The sequence below is a fragment of the Hyperolius riggenbachi genome, chromosome 7, assembly GCF_040937935.1.
Source record: "Hyperolius riggenbachi isolate aHypRig1 chromosome 7, aHypRig1.pri, whole genome shotgun sequence".
Lineage (NCBI taxonomy): Eukaryota > Metazoa > Chordata > Amphibia > Anura > Hyperoliidae > Hyperolius > Hyperolius riggenbachi.
In genome coordinates, this window is record NC_090652.1 from 316,365,437 (window position 1) to 316,392,254 (window position 26,818).

At 46.2% G+C, this 26,818-nt stretch overlaps 1 protein-coding gene across 2 annotated transcripts in view; it reads left to right on the plus strand.

Moving 5' to 3' along the window:
* LOC137525233 (protein mono-ADP-ribosyltransferase PARP14-like) overlaps window positions 1-26,818 on the plus strand; it is a 116,926-nt gene that overhangs the window by 55,475 nt on the left and 34,633 nt on the right. For both annotated transcript variants that reach the window (XM_068246234.1, XM_068246235.1), the window contains exons 7-11: window positions 8,998-9,234; window positions 10,504-10,725; window positions 21,197-21,344; window positions 22,769-22,918; window positions 23,160-23,222. In XM_068246234.1, coding sequence (XP_068102335.1) covers window positions 8,998-9,234; window positions 10,504-10,725; window positions 21,197-21,344; window positions 22,769-22,918; window positions 23,160-23,222 — 820 coding nt within the window. The remainder of the gene's footprint in view (window positions 1-8,997; window positions 9,235-10,503; window positions 10,726-21,196; window positions 21,345-22,768; window positions 22,919-23,159; window positions 23,223-26,818) is intronic.

A 26,818-nucleotide genomic window follows, 5' to 3' on the forward strand; every position in this document is an offset into this window, starting at 1 on the left:
CTGTACGTGGAATCTGTACGTGGTATCTGTGCGTGGTATCTGTACGTGGTATCTGTACGCGGTATCTGTACGCGGAATCTGTACGTGGAATCTGAATCTGTACGTGGAATCTGTGCGTGGAATCTGTGCGTGGAATCTGTGCGTGGAATCTGTACGCGGAATCTGTGCGTGGAATCTGTACGCGGAATCTGTGCGTGGAATCTGTGCGTGGAATCTGTGCGTGGAATCTGCGTGGAATCTGTGCGTGGAATCTGTGCGTGGAATCCGTGCGTGGAATCCGTGCGTGGAATCCGTGCGTGGAATCCGTGCGTGGAATCCGTGCGTGGAATCTGTGCGTGGAATCTGTGCGTGGAATTTGTACGTGGAATTTGTACTTGGAATCTGTACGTGGAATCTGTACGTGGAATCTGTACGCGGAATCTGTATCTGTACGTGGAATCTGTGCGTGGAATCTGTGCGTGGAATCTGTGCGTGGAATCTGTGCGTGGAATCTGTGCGTGGAATCTGCGTGGAATCTGTGCGTGGAATCTGTGCGTGGAATCTGTGCGTGGAATCCGTGCGTGGAATCCGTGCGTGGAATCTGTACGTGGAATCTGTGCGTGGAATTTGTACGTGGAATCTGTACGTGGAATCTGTACGTGGAATCTGTACGCGGAATCTGTACGTGGAATCTGAATCTGTACGTGGAATCTGTGCGTGAAATCTGTGCGTGGAATCTGTGCGCGGAATCTGTGCGTGGAATCTGTACGCGGAATCTGTGCGTGGAATCTGTGCGTGGAATCTGCGTGGAATCCGTGCGTGGAATCCGTGCGTGGAATCCGTGCGTGGAATCCGTGCGTGGAATCTGTACGTGGAATCTGTGCGTGGAATCCGTGCGTGGAATCCGTACACGGAATCTGTACGCGGAATCTGTATGTGGAATCTGTACGTGGAACCTGTGCGTGGAATCTGTGCGTGGAATCTGTACGCGGAATCTGTGCGTGGAATCTGTACGCGGAATCTGTGCGTGGAATCTGTACACGGAATCTGTACACGGAACCTGTGCGTGGAATCTGTACGCGGAATCTGTGCGTGGAATCTGTGCGTGGAATCCGTGCGTGGAATCTGCGTGGAATCCGTGCGTGGAATCCGTGCGTGGAATCCGTGCGTGGAATCTGTACGTGGAATCTGTGCGTGGAATCTGTGCGTGGAATCTGTGCGTGGAATCCGTGCGTGGAATCCGTACACGGAATCTGTACGCGGAATCTGTATGTGGAATCTGTACGTGGAACCTGTGCGTGGAATCTGTGCGTGGAATCTGTACGTGGAATCTGTACACGGAATCTGTACGTGGAATCTGTACGTGGAACCTGTGCGTGGAATCTGTATGCGGAATCTGTGCGTGGAATCTGTACACGGAATCTGTACGTGGAATCTGTGCCTGGAATCTGTGCGTGGAATCTGTGCCTGGAATCTGTACGTGGAATCTGTACACGGAATCTGTACGTGGAATCTGTGCCTGGAATCTGTACGTGGAATCTGTACGTGGAATCTGTGCATGGAATCTGTGCGCGGAATCTGTGCGCGGAATCTGTACGTGGAATCTGTGCGTGGAATCTGTGCGTGGAATCTGTGCGTGGAATCTGTGTGTGGAATCTGTGCGTGGAATCTGTGCGTGGAATCTGTACGCGGAATCTGTGCGTGGAATCTGTGCGCGGAATCTGTGCGCGGAATCTGTGCGTGGAATCTGTACGTGGAATCTGTGCGTGGTATCTGTACGCGGAATCTGTACGCGGAATCTGTACGTGGAATCTGAATCTGTACGTGGAATCTGTGCGTGGAATCTGTGCATGGAATCTTTGCATGGAATCTCTTTCAGGGAAATTAATACCAATAATTAGGAAACATGATGGGGTAACTATGACATGCCGGTTTTAGATGTATGCACAGACAGCGGCACAAGAGACAGAATTGTTACCAGCCCCCTTTTTAAAACAAAACAGACAGGGGTGAATGACTTTTTGGCAGGAGGAAGTTGGCACATGAGAAACGAAGCTGACGAGAAACGAAACTGATCGTGCAACATTCTGAAGTGTCAGTTTCTGAGAATTAGCAGAAAGGATAGAGGTTTGTGTACAGATCAGCCTGAGGGGATAAACGGAGGTTTCAAGTGAACAAGAATGTGGATCAGGCCTGACTTATAACAGCCACTGTCCGGCCAAAACCTCTGTTTCCCACAAGTCATGATTTAAAGAGACACTGAAGCGAAAAAAAAAATGATGATATTATGATTTGTATGTGTAGTACAGCTAAGAAATAAAACATTTAGATCAGATACATCAGTCTGATTGTTTCCAGTACAGGAAGAGTTGAGAAACTCCAGTTGTTATCTCTATGCAAAAAAGCTATTAAGCTCTCCGACTAAGTTAGTCGTGGAGAGGGCTGTTATCTGACTTTTATTATCTCAACTGTTCCTGGACTATTTACTTTTCCTCTGCCAGAGGAGAGGTCATTACTTCACAGACTGCTCTGAAAGACTCATTTTGAATGCTGAGTGTTGTGTAATCTGCACATATTATAGAATGATGCAATGTTAGAAAAAACACTATATACCTGAAAATAAAAATATGAGAATATTTTCTTTGCTGCTAATCTTCTAGTAATTATTCATAGTACACAACCAATTCATTATATCATATATATTTTTTCGCTTCAGTGTCTCTTTAAGGAAATCTGAAAAGTGATGTAAAATACCTTTATTTGCTGTTCAAAGTCTACAAAACCGCCATGTCATTTGCTTAAAAACAGGCGTGGTGATGATCACGTGACCACCTGGGATACAGGTGACTAAAAGGGGTGTTCTGAACTATTTTAAAGATAACCTGTAACAAAAAAAAAGTTCCCCTGGGGGGTACTCACCTTGGGAGGGGGAAGCCTCAGGGTCCCAATGAGGCTTCCCTCTCCCCTGTAGCTGCAGGCAGTCCAGTGCTGGCTCCCCCGAAGTCTCCTGCAATCCTGGCTCCACAAGCCTGACAAGGCTCGCTATATTTACCTTCCCTGGCTCCAGCAGGTGGCGCTGTTGTAGCTCTCAGCACGGAGATAGGCGGAAATAGCCGATCTCCGTCCGGTCCACTTTACTACGCAGGGGCAGGAGTCTTGCAGGAGACTTGCACCTGCGCAGTAGAGCGGTCCGACAGCGATCGGCTATTTCCGCCTATCTCCGAGCGGAGAGCCGATACTGCGCCTGCGCTGGAGCCGGGAGGGTAAATATTTACATCCCCGCTGTTCGGAGGGGCACAGCGAGACCGCCGTGGGACACAGGAGGACGGGGGAAGCCTCAATAGGATCCGGAGGCTTCCCCCACCCGAGGTGAGTATCCCCCAGGGGAGGTTTTTCTCAGTACAGGTGTTCTTTAAGATTGTTTTTTTCACATTTTATGCTCTTATTATAAGACAGAGGCTACAGGCTTAACACGTGTTACCTGGGCAGGGGATTTAATGATGGAAATCAGGTAATGTTACAGAAAGGACAAGAGAGAAAATATATGAAAAATATTGTCCCTTTATAAACATAGTGAAGATATCTATACATCACAATTACAGGAGAATCTTGTTATAGTAAACTCTGATATAGTAAACCTCTGCATATTGTAAACTCAGGCCTCAGGTCCCAGCAAAGGCCTCAGTATAAATGTCTGACCAGTTGTGATATTGTAAACTAATTATTCTGGTCCCTCTGAGCTTACTATGAAGGGATTCTTCTGTATATTGTAATGAAATGTGGTTTTAAATAAAGTTTCCCCTAAAAAAAATAAACATTTATGTAATGAGCAAAAATTTTAGAAATCAGTTACTATTCCCAAGTTATGTTAGAAGGAAAACAAAGCAGGAGATGACACCTTCACAGGCTTTTCCATGAAGGGTTTGCTAGATAATGGCGGGTCCCCGGCTGCCGCTGTGTGAAGAATAGTGGTAAAGAGGCAAAAAAAATCTCTGTTCCAAACTGACCGGACAGAAATTCTCTGCTTAACAATCGGGTACACGAAACAAGGAAGGGATAGGTGAAAATGTGGTTTCTACACTATCATATACGGTTTATATTGTACAAAAAGTACAGCTTGTACCAGATCAGACCAGAGCCACATGAAAAGTGACATACTCTGTGAGATGGAATTGCTGAATCCAGAAGCAGAAATGTAACCAGAGACCTGCAGGAAGCCCCACAGAGCATCATCTTGCCTGTGGATACTCATCCTGACCTCCAGGCCTTGCTTTCTCCTGTCAGAGAGAAATACTGGAAATTTTACCTTGTCAGCACAGAGCCAACCAACAAACATTGCTTGCACATGATGTTTCATGTTTTCATGTGTAGGTGACATATTTAGCTTTGTTTTCACCTCAGAGAGATACAGTGGCTTGTAAAAGTATTCGGCCCCCTTAAAGTTTTCCACATTTTGTCACATTACTGCCACAAACATGAATCAATTTTGTTGGAATTCCACACATGAAAGACCAATACAAAGTGGTGTACACGTGAGAAGTGGAATGAAAATCATACATGATTCCAAACATTTTTTACAAATAAATAACTGCAAAGTGGGGTGTGCGTAATTATTCAGCCCCGAGTCAATACTTTGTAGAACCACCTTTTGCTGCAATTACAGCTGCCAGTCTTTTAGGGTATGTCTCTACCAGCTTTGCACATCTAGAGACTGAAATCCTTGCCCATTCTTTTCTGCAAAACAGCTCCAGCTCAGTCAGATTAGATGGACAGCGTTTGTGAACAGCAGTTTTCAGATCTTGCCACAGATTCTCGATTGGATTTAGAGCTGGACTTTGACTGGGCCATTCTAACACATGGATATGTTTTGTTTTAAACCATTCCATTGTTGCCCTGGCTTTATGTTTAGGGTCATTGTCCTGCTGGAAGGTGAACCTCCGCCCCAGTCTCAAGTCTTTTGCAGACTCCAAGAGGTTTTCTTCCAAGATTGCCCTGTATTTGTCTCCATCCATCTTCCTATCAACTCTGACCAGCTTCCCTGTCCCTGCTGAAGAGAAGCACCCCCAGAGCATGATGCTGCCACCACCATATTTGACAGTGGGGATGGTGTGTTCAGAGTGATGTGCAGTGTTAGTTTTCCACCACACATAGCGTTTTGCATTTTGGCCAAAACATTCCATTTTGGTCTCATCTGACCAGAGCACCTTCTTCCACATGGTTGCTGTGTCCCCCACATGGCTTGTGGCAAACTGCAAACGGGACTTCTTATCTTTTTCTGTTAACAATGGCTTTCTTCTTGCCACTCTTCCATAAAGGCCAAGTGCACGACTAATAGTTGTCCTATGGACAGAGTCTCCCACCTGAGCTGTAGATCTCTGCAGCTCGTCCAGAGTCACCATGGGCCTCTTGACTGCATTTCTGATCAGCGCTCTCCTTGTTCGGCCTGTGAGTTTAGGTGGATGGCCTTGTCTTGGTAGGTTTACAGTTGTGCCATACTCCTTCCATTTCTGAATGAAATTTCTTGAACACTGCTCCGTGGGATGTTCAAGGCTTTGGAAATCTTTTTGTAGCCTAAGCCTGCTTTAAATATCTCAATAACTTTATCCCTAACCTGTCTGGTGTGTTCTTTGGACTTCATGGTGTTGTTGCTCCCAATATTCGCTTAGACAACCTCTGAGGCCCTCACAGAGCAGCTGTATTTGTACTGACATTAGATTACACACAGGTGCACTCTATTTAGTCATTAGCACTCATCAGGCAATGTCTATGGGCAACTGACTGCACTCAGACCAAAAGGGGCTGAATAATTATGCACACCCCACTTTGCAGTTATTTTTTTTTTTTTACATTTTGGAATCATGTATGATTTTCATTCCACTTCTCACGTGTACACCACTTTGTATTGGTCTTTAACGCGGAATTCCAATAAAATTGATTCATATTTGTGGCAGTAATGCGACAAAATGTGGAAAACTTCAAGGGGGCCGAATACTTTTGCAAGCCACTGTATCTGTGTGGTCACAACTACCAGTTGTGACTTTTCCAAACTATGGATGGATGTATAAGAACCCCACCGGTTCTGATTTCTCTAGACTATAGATCAAATTGTTAGGCCCTTACTGGCTCTGAATTCCCCAGACTATGGATGGGAGTATGAGGACTTCGCTGGCTCTGACTTCTCCAAACTATAGATGGAAGTATGAAGAATCCCACGGGTTCTGACTTCTTTAGACTATACATGGAAGTATGAGGACCCCAGGACCCCATTAGTTCTGACTTCTCCAGTCTATAGATGAGAGTATGAAGATGAAGAACCCACTGGCTCTTACTTCTCCAGACTATAGATGGGAGTATGAGGACCCCACTGGCTCTGACTTCTCCAGTCTATAGATGGGAGTATGAGGTCCCCACTGGCTCTGACTTCTCCAGACTATAGATGGGAGTATGAGGACCCCACTGGCTCTGACTTCTCCAGACTATAGATGGGAGTATGAGGACCCCACTGGCTCTGACTTCTCCAGTCTATAGATGGGAGTATGAGGACCCCACTGGCTCTGACTTCTCCAGACTATAGATGGGAGTATGAGGACCCCACTGGCTCTGACTTCTCCAGACTATAGATGGGAGTATGAGGACCCCAGTGGCTCTGACTTCTCCAGACTATAGATGGGAGTATGAGGACCCCACTGGCTCCGACTTCTCCAGACTATAGATGGGAGTATGAGGACCCCACTGGCTCTGACTTCTCCAGACTATAGATGGGAGTATGAGGACCCCACTGGCTCTGACTTCTCCAGACTATAGATGGGAGTATGAGGACCCCACTGGCTCTGAATTTTCCAGTCTATATATGGAAGTATGAGGTCCCCACTGGCTCTGACTTCTCCAGACTATAGATGGGAGTATGAGGACCCCACTGGCTCTGAATTTTCCAGTCTATATATGGAAGTATGAGGTCCCCACTGGCTCTGACTTCTCCAGACTATAGATGGGAGTATGAGGACCCCACTGGCTCTGACTTCTCCAGACTATAGATGGGAGTATGAGGACCCCAGTGGCTCTGACTTCTCCAGACTATAGATGGGAGTATGAGGACCCCACTGGCTCCGACTTCTCCAGACTATAGATGGGAGTATGAGGACCCCACTGGCTCTGACTTCTCCAGACTATAGATGGGAGTATGAGGACCCCACTGGCTCTGACTTCTCCAGTCTATAGATGGGAGTATGAGGACCCCACTGGCTCTGACTTCTCCAGACTATAGATGGGAGTATGAGGACCCCAGTGGCTCTGACTTCTCCAGACTATAGATGGGAGTATGAGGACCCCACTGGCTCTGAATTTTCCAGTCTATATATGGAAGTATGAGGTCCCCACTGGCTCTGACTTCTCCAGACTATAGATGGGAGTATGAGGACCCCACTGGCTCTGAATTTTCCAGTCTATATATGGAAGTATGAGGTCCCCACTGGCTCTGACTTCTCCAGACTATAGATGGGAGTATGAGGACCCCACTGGCTCTGACTTCTCCAGACTATAGATGGGAGTATGAGGACCCCAGTGGCTCTGACTTCTCCAGACTATAGATGGGAGTATGAGGACCCCACTGGCTCTGAATTTTCCAGTCTATATATGGAAGTATGAGGTCCCCACTGGCTCTGACTTCTCCAGACTATAGATGGGAGTATGAGGACCCCACTGGCTCTGACTTCTCCAGACTATAGATGGGAGTATGAGGACCCCACTGGCTCTGACTTCTCCAGTCTATAGATGGGAGTATGAGGACCCCACTGGCTCTGACTTCTCCAGACTATAGATGGGAGTATGAGGACCCCACTGGCTCTGACTTCTCCAGACTATAGATGGGAGTATGAGGACCCCACTGGCTCTGACTTCTTCAGATTATAGATGGGAGTATGAGGACCCCACTGGCTCTGACTCCTCCAGACTATAGGTGGGAGTATGAGGACCCCACTGGCTCTGAATTTTCCAGTCTATATATGGAAGTATAATGAATCAGAAGAATAAACTAATCTGGATTTGAAAAAAAAATCACATAAGTGTGTACGCTAGATTTCTTTTATATCCGAACAATATCAGATCTGAGTGACAATCTGATTACTCATTGGAACAAGATCTGAAGTGAACATTGCATGTTGTATACAGGGGTTTGGAACGTATTTCCCTTAGGTCCGGATACGATTGAGTGTTGAGGACAACGCTTGCGTTTGTATGTGATATACGCACACATTGTCCAGGCCAGCACTATGTTTGGTAGCGGATGAATGCATGCGGCGTCTGAAAAAAAGCAACATGCTGTCAGCTTTCTTGCACTCTAGAGGGGTGCAGCAAGCATGGCTTGTGCCACAGGAGCCACAGCACCATGAGCTCCATGTATGCCCTGTGCTGTGCCGCCATGCCTGCTCCTGTGCTGCGCCCCATGCCTGCCTCCATCAATCCCTGTCATTCAGACCTCAGATCAGATTAACTCTTATCTAGGGAACATGGCTACTTAACTTATGCATGTAGGGCGCACTTGGCTTGGTGTTAGAAAAGAGGACAGGGAGTGAATAACAAGGATGCTGTTTTTAGAAGGGAAGGTGGCTCTGACTGAGGAGGGGGGGCGCAATCAGTGATGGGCCGAAACTTCGCATGTGCAAAATTTCGCATCGAAATTCGCATTTTCACATCCTAATTGTGATGTGAAATTTTAGGGAAAATCGTAATTGATTTCGTATGTAAAAGTAGTATTTCATAAGTGTGCAGAAAATCTATTTAGGTGCTGCACACTGAGCTGGTGGTCATTTCAGATGCAGCCTTAGTGGTATGCGCTGGCCCTCTCCTCGCTATATTACCCAGATACACCCTTGCTCAAAACCAATAGGAAGGGGAGTCCTGCCCTATGTGACCTCAGCAAAGGCCTAGGAATACCTAGAAGCGGGTATTGAATAATGGAGATCTGGTAGAGGAACCTGCCCCTCACTGTGTGAGTAATACTTTGTGTTATTTGTCTGGCAGACAGATGTGGTTGTGAACAGTGTGGGTAGGAATCTGGATCTGGACAATGGTGGCGCTTCGAGGGCTCTATTGCAAAAAGCTGGGATGAGACTCCAGCAATGCCTGAGTGATGCCCGTCAGGGTGGCCACGTGGGAGATGGTGCCATGTTCATCACCGAGGGCTGCAACCTGTCCTGCAAGACCGTCATCCATGTGGTGGCTCCTCATTGGGACAGAGGACAAGGACAATCAGAACAGGTAAAATATATCGTTACATATAAAAAAATTCTTTTATTTTTGTTTTATTTTGTACAAACATTCAATTTTGATTGGCCAATTTTGTCACTTCCATGTAGTGCACAAATAGGATGAAAAGGTGGCCAGATGATAATAAAATGAATTAAAGGGACTCTGAGCAGTGCCAGAAATTAAAAGATTACACTTACCTGGGGCTTTTTCCAGCCCACCGTAGGCGGCGAGGTCCCCCGGCGTCCTCCTGGCTCCTCTCGGTATGCCTCCGCCGGCCCCCGTTACAGGCGACACCCGGAACGGGTGTCGGGGCGGCTCTTCCTGGTTCCTGATGCTCGTCGTCATCATCAAGGCGGTCGGTGTGACAGGTCTGCGCATGCGTGGAAAACCAGGAGGGGCCAGGAGGACGCTGGGGGACCTCGCAGCCTACGGTGGGCTGGAAAAAGCCCCATATAAGTCTTTTAATTTCTGGCACTGTGCAGGGTCCCTTTAAAATCTATGAAATATTTTTATTTACTTAAGTATTTATATAGCGCCAACAGATTACACAGCGCTGTGCAGAGTATATTGTCTTGTCACTAACTGTCCCTCAGAGGTGCTCACTATCTCATCCCTACCATAGTCTTATGTCTATGTATGTATCGTGTAGTGTAGGTATCGTAGTCTGGGGCCAATTTAGGGGGAAGATGTGGGAGGAAACCAGAGTGCCCAGAAGAAACCCATGCAGACACATTGGGAACATACAAACTCCTTGCAGATGTTGACCCTGGCTGGGATACACTCCGGGGACCCAGAACTGCAAGGCGAAAGCGCTAACCGCTATGTGCTGCCCAAAATAAATAAGGGTTGGAGGTGCTGGCTTACACCAATGAAGACAAATGAATAATCTTTAATAGCACTGGCTGTTTGTGTTTTTGTTTAGGGTGACATCCCCCCCCCCCCCCCCCCCCCCCCCAGCTACTTCTCTGTAGTGCAGTATGAGCTCTGCCTCTTACCAACACAATCTGCTCATAGTATTCAAAATATTTTGGCCCTCGTTGTACATGGAAGTGGTAGAATTTGCCAAAATTGGAAGTGTGTAGGCCTAGGTTTTTTAGAAATTCTCAACAGCTGTGATAATCAGTTTCTCCTGCAAGAGTTACCCACATGATACACAAGAAACATTTCATTTGATCAGGTGATGAATTCCTTAGTGTCTGATTGGTTATGATCACATGATCGTTTAACATTACTGCTTCCTGTGTAGGCCAACACCACGACTAACATTTTTAATGTTAGATTTTCAGGCACATAATAAGGACGTGTTTAAGTGAAACGGAGAAGAGACGGATGAAATCCATAACATTTCCAGCCATCGGAACGGGAAATCTGTCATTTCCAAGTGACGCTGTCGCTGCTTTCATGTTTGAAGAAATTCTCAAGTTTAGCAGTGAAAGCAAAGCCCGACATCTCCGAGAAGTGGACATTATTCTTCATCACAACGATCAGAACACAATTACGGTAAGAGAGAAATCATCGGAACATGGATTACTTTAGTTATGTTCAGCCACTTATCTCAGGCATCAGATCTAATGGGATGTCATGGCATGGTGGCAAATAACTGATATCAGGCAATGTTCAGCCACTTATCCCAGGGATACACACTGCCATCTGATCTAATGCTGAGCCACTAATCCCAGGCACACACACTGTCATCTGATCTAATGTCCAGCCACTAATCCCAGGCATACACACTGCCATCTGATCTAATGTCCAGCCACTAATCCCAGGCATACACACTGCGATCTGATCTAATGTTCAGCCACTAATCCCAGGCATACACACTGTGATCTGATCTAATGTTCAGCCACTAATCCCAGGCATACACACTGTCATCTGATCTAATGTCCAGCCACTAATCCCAGGTACACACACTGCGATCTGATCTAATGTTCAGTCACTAATCCCAGGCATACACACTGCAATCTGAACTAATGTTCAGCCACTAATCCCAGGCATACACACTGTCATCTGATCTAATGTCCAGCCACTAATCCCAGGCATACACACTGCGATCTGATTTAATGTTCAGCCACTAATCCCAGGCATACACACTGCAATCTGATCTAATGTTCAGCCACTAATCCCAGGCACACACACTGCGATCTGATCTAATGTTCAGCCACTAATCCCAGGCATACACACTGCGATCTGATCTAATGTTCAGCCACTAATCCCAGGCATACACACTGCCATCTGATCTAATGCTCAGCCACTAATCCCAGGCATACACACTGCAATCTGATGTAATGCTCAGCCACTAATCCCAGGCATACACACTGCAATCTGATCTAATGCTCAGCCACTAATCCCAGGCACACACACTGCGATCTGATCTAATGTTCAGCCACTAATCCCAGGCATATACACTGCGATCTGATCTAATGTTCAGCCACTAAACCCAGGCACACACACTGCCATCTGATCTAATGTTCAGCCACTAATCCCAGGCATACACACTGCGATCTGATCTAATGTTCAGCCACTAATCCTAGGCATACACACTGCAATCTGATGTAATGTTCAGCCACTAATCCCAGGCATACACACTGCAATCTGATCTAATGTTCAGCCACTAATCCCAGGCATACACACTGCGATCTGATCTAATGTTCAGCCACTAATCCCAGGCATACACACTGCGATCTGATCTAATGTTCAGCCACTAATCCCAGGCACACACACTGCAATCTGATCTAATGTTCAGCCACTAATCCCAGGCATACACACTGCAATCTGATCTAATGTTCATCCACTAATCCCAGGCATACACACTGCGATCTGATCTGATGTTCAGCCACTAATCCCAGGCATACACACTGCGATCTGATGTTCAGCCACTAATCCCAGGGATACACACTGCGATCTGATCTAATGTTCAGCCACTAATCCCAGGCATACACACTGCGATCTGATGTTCAGCCACTAATCCCAGGCATACACACTGCCATCTGATCTAATGTTCAGCCACTAATCCCAGGCACACACACTGCCATCTGATCTAATGTTCAGCCACTAATCCCAGGCATACACACTGCGATCTGATCTAATGTTCAGCCACTAATCCCAGGCATACACACTGCAATCTGATCTAATGTTCAGCCACTAATCCCAGGCATACACACTGCGATCTGATCTAATGCTCAGCCACTAATCCCAGGCATACACACTGCGATCTGATCTAATGTTCAGCCACTAATCCCAGGCATACACACTGCAATCTGATCTAATGTTCAGCCACTAATCCCAGGCATACACACTGCCATCTGATCTAATGTTCAGCCACTAATCCCAGGCATACACACTGCCATCTGATCTAATGTTCAGCCACTAATTCCAGGGATACACACTGCAATCTGATCTAATGTTCAGCCACTAATCCCAGGCATACACACTGCGATCTGATCTAATGTTCAGCCACTAATCCCAGGCATACACACTGCGATCTGATGTTCAGCCACTAATCCCAGGCACACACACTGCGATCTGATCTAATGTTCAGCCACTAATCCCAGGCATACACACTGCGATCTGATCTAATGTTCAGCCACTAATCCCAGGCATACACACTGCGATCTGATCTAATGTTCAGCCACTAATCCCAGGCATACACACTGCGATCTGATCTAATGTTCAGCCACTAATCCCAGGCATACACACTGCGATCTGATCTAATGTTCAGCCACTAATCCCAGGCATACACACTGCAATCTGATCTAATGTTCAGCCACTAATCCCAGGCATACACACTGCGATCTGATCTAATGTTCAGCCACTAATCCCAGGCATACACACTGCGATCTGATGTTCAGCCACTAATCCCAGGCATACACACTGCGATCTGATCTAATGTTCAGCCACTAATCCCAGGCATACACACTGCAATCTGATCTAATGTTCAGCCACTAATCCCAGGTACACACACTGCGATCTGATCTAATGTTCAGCCACTAATCCCAGGCATACACACTGCCATCTGATCTAATGTTCAGCCACTAATCCCAGGCATACACACTGCGATCTGATCTAATGTTCAGCCACTAATCCCAGGCATACACACTGCATTCTGATCTAATGTTCAGCCACTAATCCCAGGTACACACACTGCGATCTGATCTAATGTTCAGCCACTAATCCCAGGCATACACACTGCAATCTGATCTAATGTTCAGCCACTAATCCCAGGTACACACACTGCGATCTGATCTAATGTTTAGCCACTAATCCCAGGTACACACACTGCGATCTGATCTAATGTTCAGCCACTAATCCCAGGCATACACACTGCGATCTGATCTAATGTTCAGCCACTAATCCCAGGCATACACACTGCCATCTGATCTAATGTTCAGCCACTAATCCCAGGCATACACACTGCAATCTGATGTAATGTTCAGACACTAATCCCAGGCATACACACTGCAATCTGATCTAATGTTCAGCCACTAATCCCAGGCATACACACTGCGATCTGATCTAATGCTCAGCCACTAATCCCAGGCATACACACTGCGATCTGATCTAATGTTCAGCCACTAATCCCAGGCATACACACTGCCATCTGATCTAATGTTCAACCACTAATCCCAGGCATACACACTGCCATCTGATCTAATGCTGAGCCACTAATCCCAGGCATACACACTGCCATCTGATCTACTGTTCAACCACTAATCCCAGGCATACACACTGCCATCTGATCTAATGCTGAGCCACTAATCCCAGGCATACACACTGCCATCTGATCTACTGTTCAGCCACTAATCCCAGGGATACACACTGCGATCTGATCTAATGTTCAGCCACTAATCCCAGGCATACACACTGCGATCTGATCTAATGTTCAGCCACTAATCCCAGGCATATACACTGCGATCTGATCTAATGTTCAGCCACTAATCCCAGGCATACACACTGCAATCTGATCTAATGTTCAGCCACTAATCCCAGGCATACACACTGCAATCTGATCTAATGTTCAGCCACTAATCCCAGGCATACACACTGCGATCTGATCTAATGCTCAGCCACTAATCCCAGGCATACACACTGCGATCTGATCTAATGTCCAGCCACTAATCCCAGGCATATACACTGCGATCTGATCTAATGTCCAGCCACTAATCCCAGGCATACACACTGCGATCTGATCTGATGTTCAGCCACTAATCCCAGGCATACACACTGCGATCTGATCTAATGTCCAGCCACTAATCCCAGGCATACACACTGCGATCTGATCTAATGTTCAGCCACTAATCCCAGGCATACACACTGCAATCTGATCTAATGTTCAGCCACTAATCCCAGGCATACACACTGCGATCTGATCTAATGTCCAGCCACTAATCCCAGGCATACACACTGCGATCTGATCTAATGTCCAGCCACTAATCCCAGGCATATACACTGCGATCTGATCTAATGTCCAGCCACTAATCCCAGGCATACACACTGCGATCTGATCTGATGCTCAGCCACTAATCCCAGGCATACACACTGCGATCTGATCTAATGTTCAGCCACTAATCCCAGGCACACACACTGCGATCTGATCTAATGTTCAGCCACTAATCCCAGGCATACACACTGCAATCTGATCTAATGTTCAGCCACTAATCCCAGGCATACACACTGCGATCTGATCTAATGTTCAGCCACTAATCCCAGGCATACACACTGCAATCTGATCTAATGTTCAGCCACTAATCCCAGGCATACACACTGCGATCTGATCTAATGTTCAGCCACTAATCCCAGGCATACACACTGCAATCTGATCTAATGTTCAGTCACTAATCCCAGGCATACACACTGCGATCTGATCTAATGTTCAGCCACTAATCCCAGGCATACACACTGCGATCTGATCTAATGCTCAGCCACTAATCCCAGGCATACACACTGCGATCTGATCTAATGTTCAGCCACTAATCCCAGGCATACACACTGCAATCTGATCTAATGTTCAGCCACTAATCCCAGGCATACACACTGCGATCTGATCTAATGTTCAGCCACTAATCCCAGGCATACACACTGCAATCTGATCTAATGTTCAATCACTAATCCCAGGTACACCTGCTGAGATCTGATCTAATGTTCAGCCACTAATCCCAGGTACACATGCTGAGATCTGATCTAATGTTCAGCCACTAATCTTAGGTATACACACTGCAATCTGATCTAATGTTCAGCCACTAATCCCAGGCATACACACTGCAATCTGATCTAATGTTCAGCCACTAATCCCAGGCATACACACTGCAATCTGATCTAATGTTCAGTCACTAATCCCAGGCATACACACTGCGATCTGATCTAATGTTCAGCCACTAATCCCAGGCATACACACTGCCATCTGATCTAATGTTCAGCCACTAATCCCAGGCATACACACTGCGATCTGATCTAATGTTCAGTCACTAATCCCAGGTACACCTGCTGAGATCTGATCTAATGTCCAGCCACTAATCCCAGGCATACACACTGCGATCTGATCTAATGTTCAGCCACTAATCCCAGGCATACACACTGCCATCTGATCTAATGTTCAGTCACTAATCCCAGGCATACACACTGCAATCTGATCTAATGTTCAGCCACTAATCCCAGGCATACACACTGCGATCTGATCTAATGTTCAGCCACTAATCCCAGGCACACACACTGCAATCTGATCTAATGTTCAGCCACTAATCCCAGGCATACACACTGCGATCTGATCTAATGTTCAGCCACTAATCCCAGGCATACACACTGCAATCTGATCTAATGTTCAGCCACTAATCCCAGGCATACACACTGCGATCTGATCTAATGCTCAGCCACTAATCCCAGGCATACACACTGCGATCTGATCTAATGTTCAGCCACTAATCCCAGGCATACAGACTGCGATCTGATCTAATGTTCAGCCACTAATCCCAGGCATACACACTGCGATCTGATCTAATGTTCAGCCACTAATCCCAGGCATACACACTGCGATCTGATCTAATGTTCAGCCACTAATCCCAGGCATACACACTGCAATCTGATCTAATGTTCAGCCACTAATCCCAGGCATACACACTGCAATCTGATCTAATGTTCAGTCACTAATCCCAGGAATACACACTGCGATCTGATCTAATGTTCAGCCACTAATCCCAGGCACACACACTGCGATCTGATCTAATGATCAGCCACTAATCCCAGGCATACACACTGCGATCTGATCTAATGTTCAGCCACTAATCCCAGGCATACACACTGCCATCTGATCTAATGTTCAGTCACTAATCCCAGGCATACACACTGCAATCTGATCTAATGTTCAGCCACTAATCCCAGGCATACACACTGCGATCTGATCTAATGTTCAGCCACTAATCCCAGGCACACACACTGCAATCTGATCTAATGTTCAGCCACTAATCCCAGGCATACACACTGCGATCTGATCTAATGTTCAGCCACTAATCCCAGGCATACACACTGCGATCTGATCTAATGCTCAGCCACTAATCCCAGGCATACACACTGCGATCTGATCTAATGTTCAGCCACTAATCCCAGGCATACAGACTGCGATCTGATCTAATGTTCAGCCACTAATCCCAGGCATACACACTGCGATCTGATCTAATGTTCAGCCACTAATCCCAGGCATACACACTGCGATCTGATCTAATGTTCAGCCACTAATCCCAGGCATACACACTGCAATCTGATCTAATGTTCAGCCACTAATCCCAGGCATACACACTGCAATCTGATCTAATGTTCAGTCACTAATCCCAGGAATACACACTGCGATCTGATCTAATGTTCAGCCACTAATCCCAGGCACACACACTGCGATCTGATCTAATGTTCAGCCACTAATCCCAGGCACACACACTGCGATCTGATCTAATGTTCAGCCACTAATCCCAGGCATACACACTGCGATCTGATCTAATGTTCAGCCACTAATCCCAGGCATACACACTGCAATCTGATCTAATGTTCAGTCACTAATCCCAGGAATACACACTGCGATCTGATCTAATGTTCAGCCACTAATCCCAGGCACACACACTGCGATCTGATCTAATGTTCAGCCACTAATCCCAGGCACACACACTGCGATCTGATCTAATGTTCAGCCACTAATCCCAGGCACACACACTGCGATCTGATCTAATGTTCAGCCACTAATCCCAGGCACACACACTGCGATCTGATCTGATGTTCAGCCACTAATCCCAGGCATACACACTGCAATCTGATCTAATGTTCAGTCACTAATCCCAGGCATACACACTGCGATCTGATCTGATGTTCAGCCACTGATCCCAGGCATACACACTGCGATCTGATCTAATGCTCAGCCACTAATCCCAGGCATACACCCTGCGATCTGATCTAATGTCCAGCCACTAATCCCAGGCATACACACTGCGATCTGATCTAATGTTCAGCCACTAATCCCAGGCATACACACTGCGATCTGATCTAATGTTCAGCCACTAATCCCAGGCATACAGACTGCGATCTGATCTAATGTTCAGCCACTAATCCCAGGCATACACACTGCCATCTGATCTAATGTTCAGCCACTAATCCCAGGCATACACACTGCGATCTGATCTAATGTTCAGCCACTAATCCCAGGGATACACCCTGCGATCTGATCTAATGTCCAGCCACTAATCCCAGGCATACACACTGCGATCTGATCTGATGTTCAGCCACTAATCCCAGGCATACACACTGCAATCTGATCTAATGTTCAGCCACTAATCCCAGGCATACACACTGCGATCTGATCTGATGTTCAGCCACTAATCCCAGGCACACACACTGTCATCTGATCTAATGTCCAGCCACTAATCCCAGGCATACACACTGCGATCTGATCTAATGTTCAGCCACTAATCCCAGGCATACACACTGCAATCTGATCTAATGTTCAGCCACTAATCCCAGGCATACACACTGCAATCTGATCTAATGTTCATCCACTAATCCCAGGCACACACACTGCCATCTGATCTAATGTTCAGCCACTAATCCCAGGCATACACACTGCAATCTGATCTAATGTTCAGCCACTAATCCCAGGGATACACACTGCGATCTGATCTAATGTTCAGCCACTAATCCCAGGGATACACACTGCGATCTGATCTAATGATCAGCCACTAATCCCAGGCATACACACTGCGATCTGATCTGATGTTCAGCCACTAATCCCAGGCATACACACTGCGATCTGATCTAATGTTCAGCCACTAATCCCAGGCATACACACTGCAATCTGATCTAATGTTCAGCCACTAATCCCAGGCATACACACTGCAATCTGATCTAATGTTCAGCCACTAATCCCAGGCATACACACTGCAATCTGATCTAATGTTCAGCCACTAATCCCAGGCATACACACTGCAATCTGATCTAATGTTCATCCACTAATCCCAGGCACACACACTGCCATCTGATCTAATGTTCAGCCACTAATCCCAGGCATACACACTGCAATCTGATCTAATGTTCAGCCACTAATCCCAGGCATACACACTGCAATCTGATCTAATGTTCATCCACTAATCCCAGGCACACACACTGCCATCTGATCTAATGTTCAGCCACTAATCCCAGGCATACACACTGCAATCTGATCTAATGTTCAGCCACTAATCCCAGGGATACACACTGCGATCTGATCTAATGTTCAGCCACTAATCCCAGGGATACACACTGCGATCTGATCTAATGATCAGCCACTAATCCCAGGCATACACACTGCGATCTGATCTGATGTTCAGCCACTAATCCCAGGCATACACACTGCGATCTGATCTAATGTTCAGCCACTAATCCCAGGCATACACACTGCGATCTGATCTAATGCTCAGCCACTAATCCCAGGCATACACACTGCAATCTGATCTAATGTTCAGCCACTAATCCCAGGCATACACACTGCGATCTGATCTAATGTTCAGCCACTAATCCCAGGCATACACACTGCAATCTGATCTAATGTTCAATCACTAATCCCAGGTACACCTGCTGAGATCTGATCTAATGTTCAGCCACTAATCCCAGGCATACACACTGCGATCTGATCTGATGTTCAGCCACTAATCCCAGGCATACACACTGCGATCTGATCTAATGTTCAGCCACTAATCCCAGGCATACACACTGCGATCTGATCCAATGTTCAGCCACTAATCCCAGGCATACACACTGCGATCTGATCTAATGTTCAGCCACTAATCCCAGGCATACACACTGCAATCTGATCTAATGTTCAATCACTAATCCCAGGTACACCTGCTGAGATCTGATCTAATGTTCAGCCACTAATCCCAGGGATACACACTGCGATCTGATCTAATGTTCAGCCACTAATCCCAGGCATACACACTGCGATCTGATCTAATGTTCAGCCACTAATCCGAGGCACACACACTGCGATCTGATCTAATGTTCAGCCACTAATCCCAGGCATACACACTGTGATCTGATCTAATGTTCAGCCACTAATCCCAGGCACACATGCTGAGATCTGAAATTTGATTTTATGGGGTGCCGTAGCAAGGTGTCAAATAACTGATATTAGGTAATATTCAACCACTAATCCCAGGATCATACTGAGATCCAAGGCCCCATATTCCATTTCAGATCATATTCCATTCTTTCTCAGGGCTATTTTCCACTTAAATGGACACTGTTGATTAACATGTTTTTTTCAATTGAGATAGGAATAGTTTGGGAAGTGCTTAAGTAGTGTTGTATACATTTCACTGCTTACCTCTTTGTTTACTGTTATCAAATTCCTTTCACTCTTCACTGACGGCCAAGGTGAGCAAGCTGAGCAGGGTGTAGGCCAAGCTGAGCAGGGTGACGAATCAGTAAATCATGAGGGAAGGTCCCTCTACTTACATCTGTTAACCCTGTATGTGAGAAATCTCTCACTAGCTAACTGCAGCTGCATGTGTCTCTGAATGAACTGTCTGCATTGAGAGCAGAGGAGATGTATCTTGTTTGTAATTGTGTGTGAAACCTGACACCTGAGGCTTTTCATGGAACTCTGTAGTCTCACTTGCAAATTACAGCACTGGCTGTGAAATACTGAAGCACATACACCACCCCTTTGCCAATGAATGTTCCAATACAACCTACACACAATGAATTACATCTTTTGCCTCTGATATTTAACATGAAAAGTAGGAAAATGTTTACACAGCTACTTAGACATTATTTGTACATCGTCATTTTGGAACACTTGGTTTGATAGTACAGTATTCCTTTAAAATCATGATCACATTATTGTGACTCCAAGTGCACCCAACGTGGGTGTGATCTTTGTGATCTGGTGAGTATCACACCACAATTGCCTTCAACACAAGCACAAACTAACAAACGCAGGGCCAACGTTTATAACCAGTTAAAATCATGTTGCAATTGCATTCCTCTTATGGAAATGTTACCACTCAATTTTAAGTAGTTGAGCAGGATCCAGCACTTTATGATGCTAAAATGATCGGAATCAGCTGCTGGAAAACAGCCCTCAAGGACACAAAAAGCAATGCAGTGGCTCAAAGACAGCAAAGAAGGGTGCCAATACTGGAGAGGAGGCATTCGTAGAATTGCTGTGTGCCTCTTATGCCCCTGGGGTGTAGCAGTTGTTGCCCCCTGCAGGCACATCAGTAAACATGCAGGGAAACTGAACTTTCGCTATATAACCCGACCAGAGCTCCAGTAATGCAGGAATCCCCGCTCCCCAGCAGGCCAATCGCTACCACCACTGGTGACTCCATTCCTCCTCGACACCAGAATCCCATCAGTGAATAAAACCTACATTCTGAAAATCTTCCTGTTTCTTGTAAATAAACCTTGAGATCATACACAACTCAACAGAGCTCATAATGTTTATCTGTTTCACATTTAGGAGTTTTACAAGGAACTGGCTAAGAAGATGGATAGAAATGCCACAAGAAGTGGTCAGAGTTACCCCGTCTCCACAGGAAGCAGTCACAGTTATACCGGCGCTGCAGGAAGCAGTCAGAACGCACAGGAAACTGTCACAACAGGACCGGGTGAGTGATGACAGCCGGGTGAGGACAGGACCGGGTGAGTGATGACAGCCAGAGATTATCAGATGTGTCACCAAGAGCAGTGGCCACTCAAACAATTTGCACTCCTCACTGGTTTCAGAACATTGTTTAATCTCTTAAACTCCTCTCTTATGCTCTGTCAGACCCTAACCTCTACTCCTACCCCTGCCTAACCCTAACTTCTCCTCCTACTCTGTGCCAGACCCTAACCTCTCCTCCTACCCCTGCCTAACCCTAACTTCTCCTCCTACTCTGTGCCAGACCCTAACCTCTCCTCCTACCCCTGCCTAACCCTAACTTCTCCTCCTACTCTGTGCCAGACCCTAACCTCTCCTCCTACCCCTGCCTAACCCTAACCTCTCCTCCTACCCCTGCCTAACCCTAACTTCTCCTCCTACCCCTGCCTAACCCTAACTTCTCCTCCTACTCTGTGCCAGACCCTAACCCCTCCTCCTACCCCTGCCTAACCCTAACTTCTCCTCCTACTCTGTGCCAGACCCTAACCTCTCCTCCTACCCCTGCCTAACCCTAACCTCTCCTCCTACCCCTGCCTAACCCTAACTTCTCCTCCTACCCCTGCCTAACCCTAACTTCTCCTCCTACCCGTGCCTAACCCTAACTTCTCCTCCTACCCCTGCCTAACCCTAACCTCTCTTCCTACCCCTGCCTAACCCTAACCTCTCTTCCTACCCCTGCCTAACCCTAACCTCTCCTCCTACCCGTGCCTAACCCTAACTTCTCCCCCTACTCTGTGCCAGACCCTAACCCCTCCTCCTACCCCTGCCTAACACAAACATTTCCTCCTACCCTGTGCCTACTGCCTAACCCTTACATCTCCTCTTACCCTGTGCTTTATACCAACCTCTCCTCCTACCCTGTGCTTAACCCTAACTACTCATTTTACTTTGTGCCTAACCCCTCCTCCTACTCTGTGCCTAACCTTAACCTCTCCTATCCGTGCCAAACCCTAACCTCTGCTCTTATCCTATGCCCAACCCAATCTTCTCCTCCTACCCTGTGCTTAACACCAACCACTCCTCCTACTCTGTGCCAGACCCTAACCTCTCCTCCTACCCTGTGCCAGACCCTAACCTCTCCTCCTACCCTGTGCCAGACCCTAACCTCTCCTCCTACCCTGTGCCTAACCCTAACTTCTCCTCTTACCCTGTGCTTAATACCAACCTCCCCTACCCTGTGCCTAACACCAACCTCTCCTCCTACCCTGTGCTTAACCCTATCTACTCATTTTACTTTGTGCCTAACCCCTCCTTCTACTCTGCGCCTAACCTTAACCTCTGCTCTTATCCTATGCCCAACCCAATCTTCTCCTCCTACCCTGTGCTTAACACCAACCTCTCCTCCCTCCCTGTGCCTAAGAAAATACATGTTCCTTTTGTGTGTTGCAGTCTTCTTTGGCACGGTGACCACGCCAACACAGGGGGTTCATGAAATGAAGCTCGGATCAGTCACTTATCAGGTGAAGTCTGGTGATATTTCCAAGGAGGACACCGACATTATAGTGAATTCCACCGACCAAACATTTACCATGAAATCAGGTATGTATACCACCAGAGAATGAGCCCACTCATCCACCCATTTCTCTCCTCCACACAGTCCCTAAGATCTTCTCCCAATCTGTCCTCCGGGACAGTCCTGTGTGATCCATTGCGTGGAGGAGGTCTGGGATTCAACCCACAGCACCATACATGTGTCCCGTCTTTCCTCCACATGTCACCCCCACTTTCCCCATCCTTCCCCCACTGCACCCCAAGTCTCACATTGTTGTCTCCTTCTCAGGTGTCTCTAAAGCCATCCTGGAGGCCGCAGGGCCGAGTGTGGAGAATGAGTGTCTCCAGCTGGGTAAGTGGTCACAATCTGCCGATATCCTTAGTGAGCCTCTCTCAGCTAAAGTGTTTGTACAGCCTGCAGATTTTCTTGGCTCAATTATTGTTTTGGCTGAAAATGTAAAGTGTATAGAGGTGTCCCCCAATGTCGCTGGCCTCGCTCCATAGCAATCTGCCTGGCTGGACCACTGTCCCTCGATCTCAGCTCTTGTTTTCCTGGTACACCTTCATATAAGGTTCCTGCTGCATGGTGCCACTCACACATCTCTTACTCTTTCCATGGCTATAAATAGCTAAGCATTAACCATGAGGGTGGGCGGTACACATGAGGGTGGGCAGTACAAATAGGGGTGGGCGGCAGAGCCGGATTATCCACCAGGCAACACAGGCAGCTGCTTTGATCTATTGAAAGGTCAGGGCCCGGCAGCCCCAATAAAGATTTATTGCCACTGTTGATGTAACTCTTTATGGTCTTCAGTATTTCTCTCTGTAACAGATAATAAGACACATACAGACAGTGTTTCCTCCTGGATATCCCCCCCCCCCCCTCCCCTCCTTAGTTTAGCTGTCAGACACAGGCTGGGATCTGGAATGACTAATGTTATTTGTGTGATCTCTGTCCAGCGTTCTCCACTAATAAAAATGTTTTGACACATAGTAATAGTTTCACACACTGTGGCATTATTTGCAGAGTGTGAGCAGAGAGGAGCAAAGTATCTGTTACAGGGGGGAGATTTCTCCCAGACCTTTTATTCAGTGATTTAGGGCCGGTCCAGTGTCTGCTGTATTCAGGTTTGTTGTTGTAAGGCAATGTGAAACACTAGGCTAGCTGATAAAAGTGCAATTCCAGGGCAGACAAGATGGTAAATATACACAGCATGATGCAGAGCTTGCCTGGAGGGTCTGTGGGAAAATATCTGTCTGGTCTCTCCCCATTGTTATAATGACTGCATGTGTGGATAAGGTGTTAAACAAGTTGAATAGTTTTTGACAGTCCCTAGACTCCAGGAGGGCTGCTTTCTGACTTGTGTGAGAGACTGGCAGGGACAGGAGTCCTATTACAGGCAAGTAACCTGTCTGATGTGGGACTGCAATACAGCTCTGCTCCATCTCAGGCTATTCTCAGTTTCTCTCCACTCTTCCTCTGGGCTAGTGCAATGCAAAATCACAATAGCTATCGCTAGCAATTTGCGAGTGCAATTTTGTGAATCGGTTTTCAGAGCGATTTTTGAATGAATTGCTCCAAAAAAATGCTACATGCAGTATAGCTGCGATTTTGAAAAAATCACAATGTTGCTGTGGGAACACCCTCATAGGGTAACATTAGCCAAGCGCTTTTCAAATTGCTCTTGGTGTACACCAGCCCTCCCATATTCACTTTTGTTTAGCTCTTCCCCTAGTGCTGGGTGTCTTCTTGTCATACAGGAAAGCTAAATAAAAGTGCAATCCTGGTGAGGCAAATATCTTCTTCCCTCTCTGGCCCAGTGCACACTAAAAACCTCTAACCTCTAGCAGATCTGCAAAACGTTAGAGGTTTTTGAAGCAGATTTCAGAGCGATTCTAGGCATGTTTAGAGACGTTTTCTAAACATGCCTAGCGGTTTCGGGTGCGTTTTTGTGTAGCAGATTACAAATATTGTTACAGTAAAGATGTTACTAAACAGCTTCTGTAACAAAAACGCCTGAAAAACCGCTCTGATCTAGCGCTTTTTAGAGCAATTTTCCACTTTCCTATACTTTAACATTGATGCAGAAACGCCTCAGAAATATAAAAAATACTACAGCCCCCGAGTTTGCGTTTGTGGAAAAAACTAGCCGCTCTGGTGTGCACCAGCCCATTCACTTTCATTAGCCAAGCGGTTTTCCCCCAGCAAGAGTTTGAAAAAAAACGCTTTAGAACCACCCTGGTGTGCACCAGCCCTCTTTCAGCTTTTTCTCTCCTCACTGTTTCTCCCCTTCTCTGCATAAAGTCTCAGACACAATATAAGCACTTTTCTGAGCGATTTTACCGCAATCGCGATTTTACCATGATTTTAATGTAAGTCAATTTGAGCGTTTTTTAAAAAGCTCTCAGAAATGGAAAAGCGCCAGGTCCAGATGGCCTAAGCACTGAATATTATAAGATATTACAGACAGAAGTAGTTCCTCACTTACAAAAAGTGTTCAACACAATATTAAAGACGGGGACACTGCCCCATACGGCAAATAATGCGTATATCAAAGTCTTACCCAAACAAGAGAAGAACCCATTAATGCCCGAGTCATATAGACCGATCTCATTAATAAACCAGGATTTGAAGATACTAACAAAAATTATGGCGGATAGATTGGCTACGCTATTACCCGCTTTAGTAAAACCACACCAGGCTGGCTTTGTAAGGGGCAGATCAGCAATCTCCATTATAAGAAAAGTATTAACGGTCCTAGACTATGCTAAACTTTATCCCAAAACAAGTCGAGAACATGCAATTTTATTATTAGACGCGGAGAAAGCCTTTGATAATGTCAGCTGGCATTGGTTACAAAAAGTGCTAGAGTTCATGAAATTTTCAGGAGCTTTCATGTCACTAGTTAAAGCCCTCCACACTTCTCCAACTGCACAGGTTTACACACCTGGCTTTTTATCTCCATTTATAGAACTACAAAAGGGAACACGGCAGGGGTGTCCACTTTCACCCCTCCTGTTTAACTTGTCTCTGGAACCCATGGCACGACTGTTAGAGCGCAAAATCCAAGGGATTGAAATAGGGGCAACCACCCTGACACAAATATTATTCGCGGACGATATTCTGCTCTTTATGTCTAGGCCATTGTCTCAAATCCCGCTAGTCTTTAAGTTGATCCAAGAAGTAGGACAGTTCAGTGGATTCAAAGTAAACGAATCTAAAAGCGAGCTTCTCTTACTGTCAGCCAGAACTGACACCATATCACAATTCAAGAAGTTGAATATCAAACTTTGCTCCACCGTAAGATATTTGGGCATTCAGATACCTAGGGATCCAAACTCAATATACACACTCAACTATCCCCCCTTGATATCAAGAGGTAGGAAATTTTTGCCATGGGGCTGCAACATATATGCTCAGAATACTCACTATAATTATTATGAACCCAACTGGTGATTTTGTGTAGCCAGTATGATTACATAGTAAAGTTTTTTTGCACAAATGTGGCCATGAACACCTAATACCTCTCAGTTGGAAAGTGAATCTTTATTGAACATACAAAGCCGCTGATAGACACCTTCCACGACCAAAAACACAGACAGAGATAAAAACTATTTCTGCGCAGAAATAACACATAAAACCAAGGTGCCAACCCACACTTCCCCTAGTACCATACTCTAGGCTTCTGTGCATGGAGTCCGTCATAAACTCTCTGCTCCATGCACACAAGCCCAGCCCACCCACAGCTCTCACTCCACCCAGCACCAAGCATACAGCAGCTGCCTCCCCCTAATGGGGATAAGTCCTTAGATGTTAAGCAGTAGCAAGCAAGCGTATTTAGTGAGCATCAGGAGATTTGAGCCAAAGTGCTGATATATGAAGCAGAAAGCAATCTCAACCAGACATCAATATCCCATAGTTCATCAGTGACACACAAGGACTTGTTA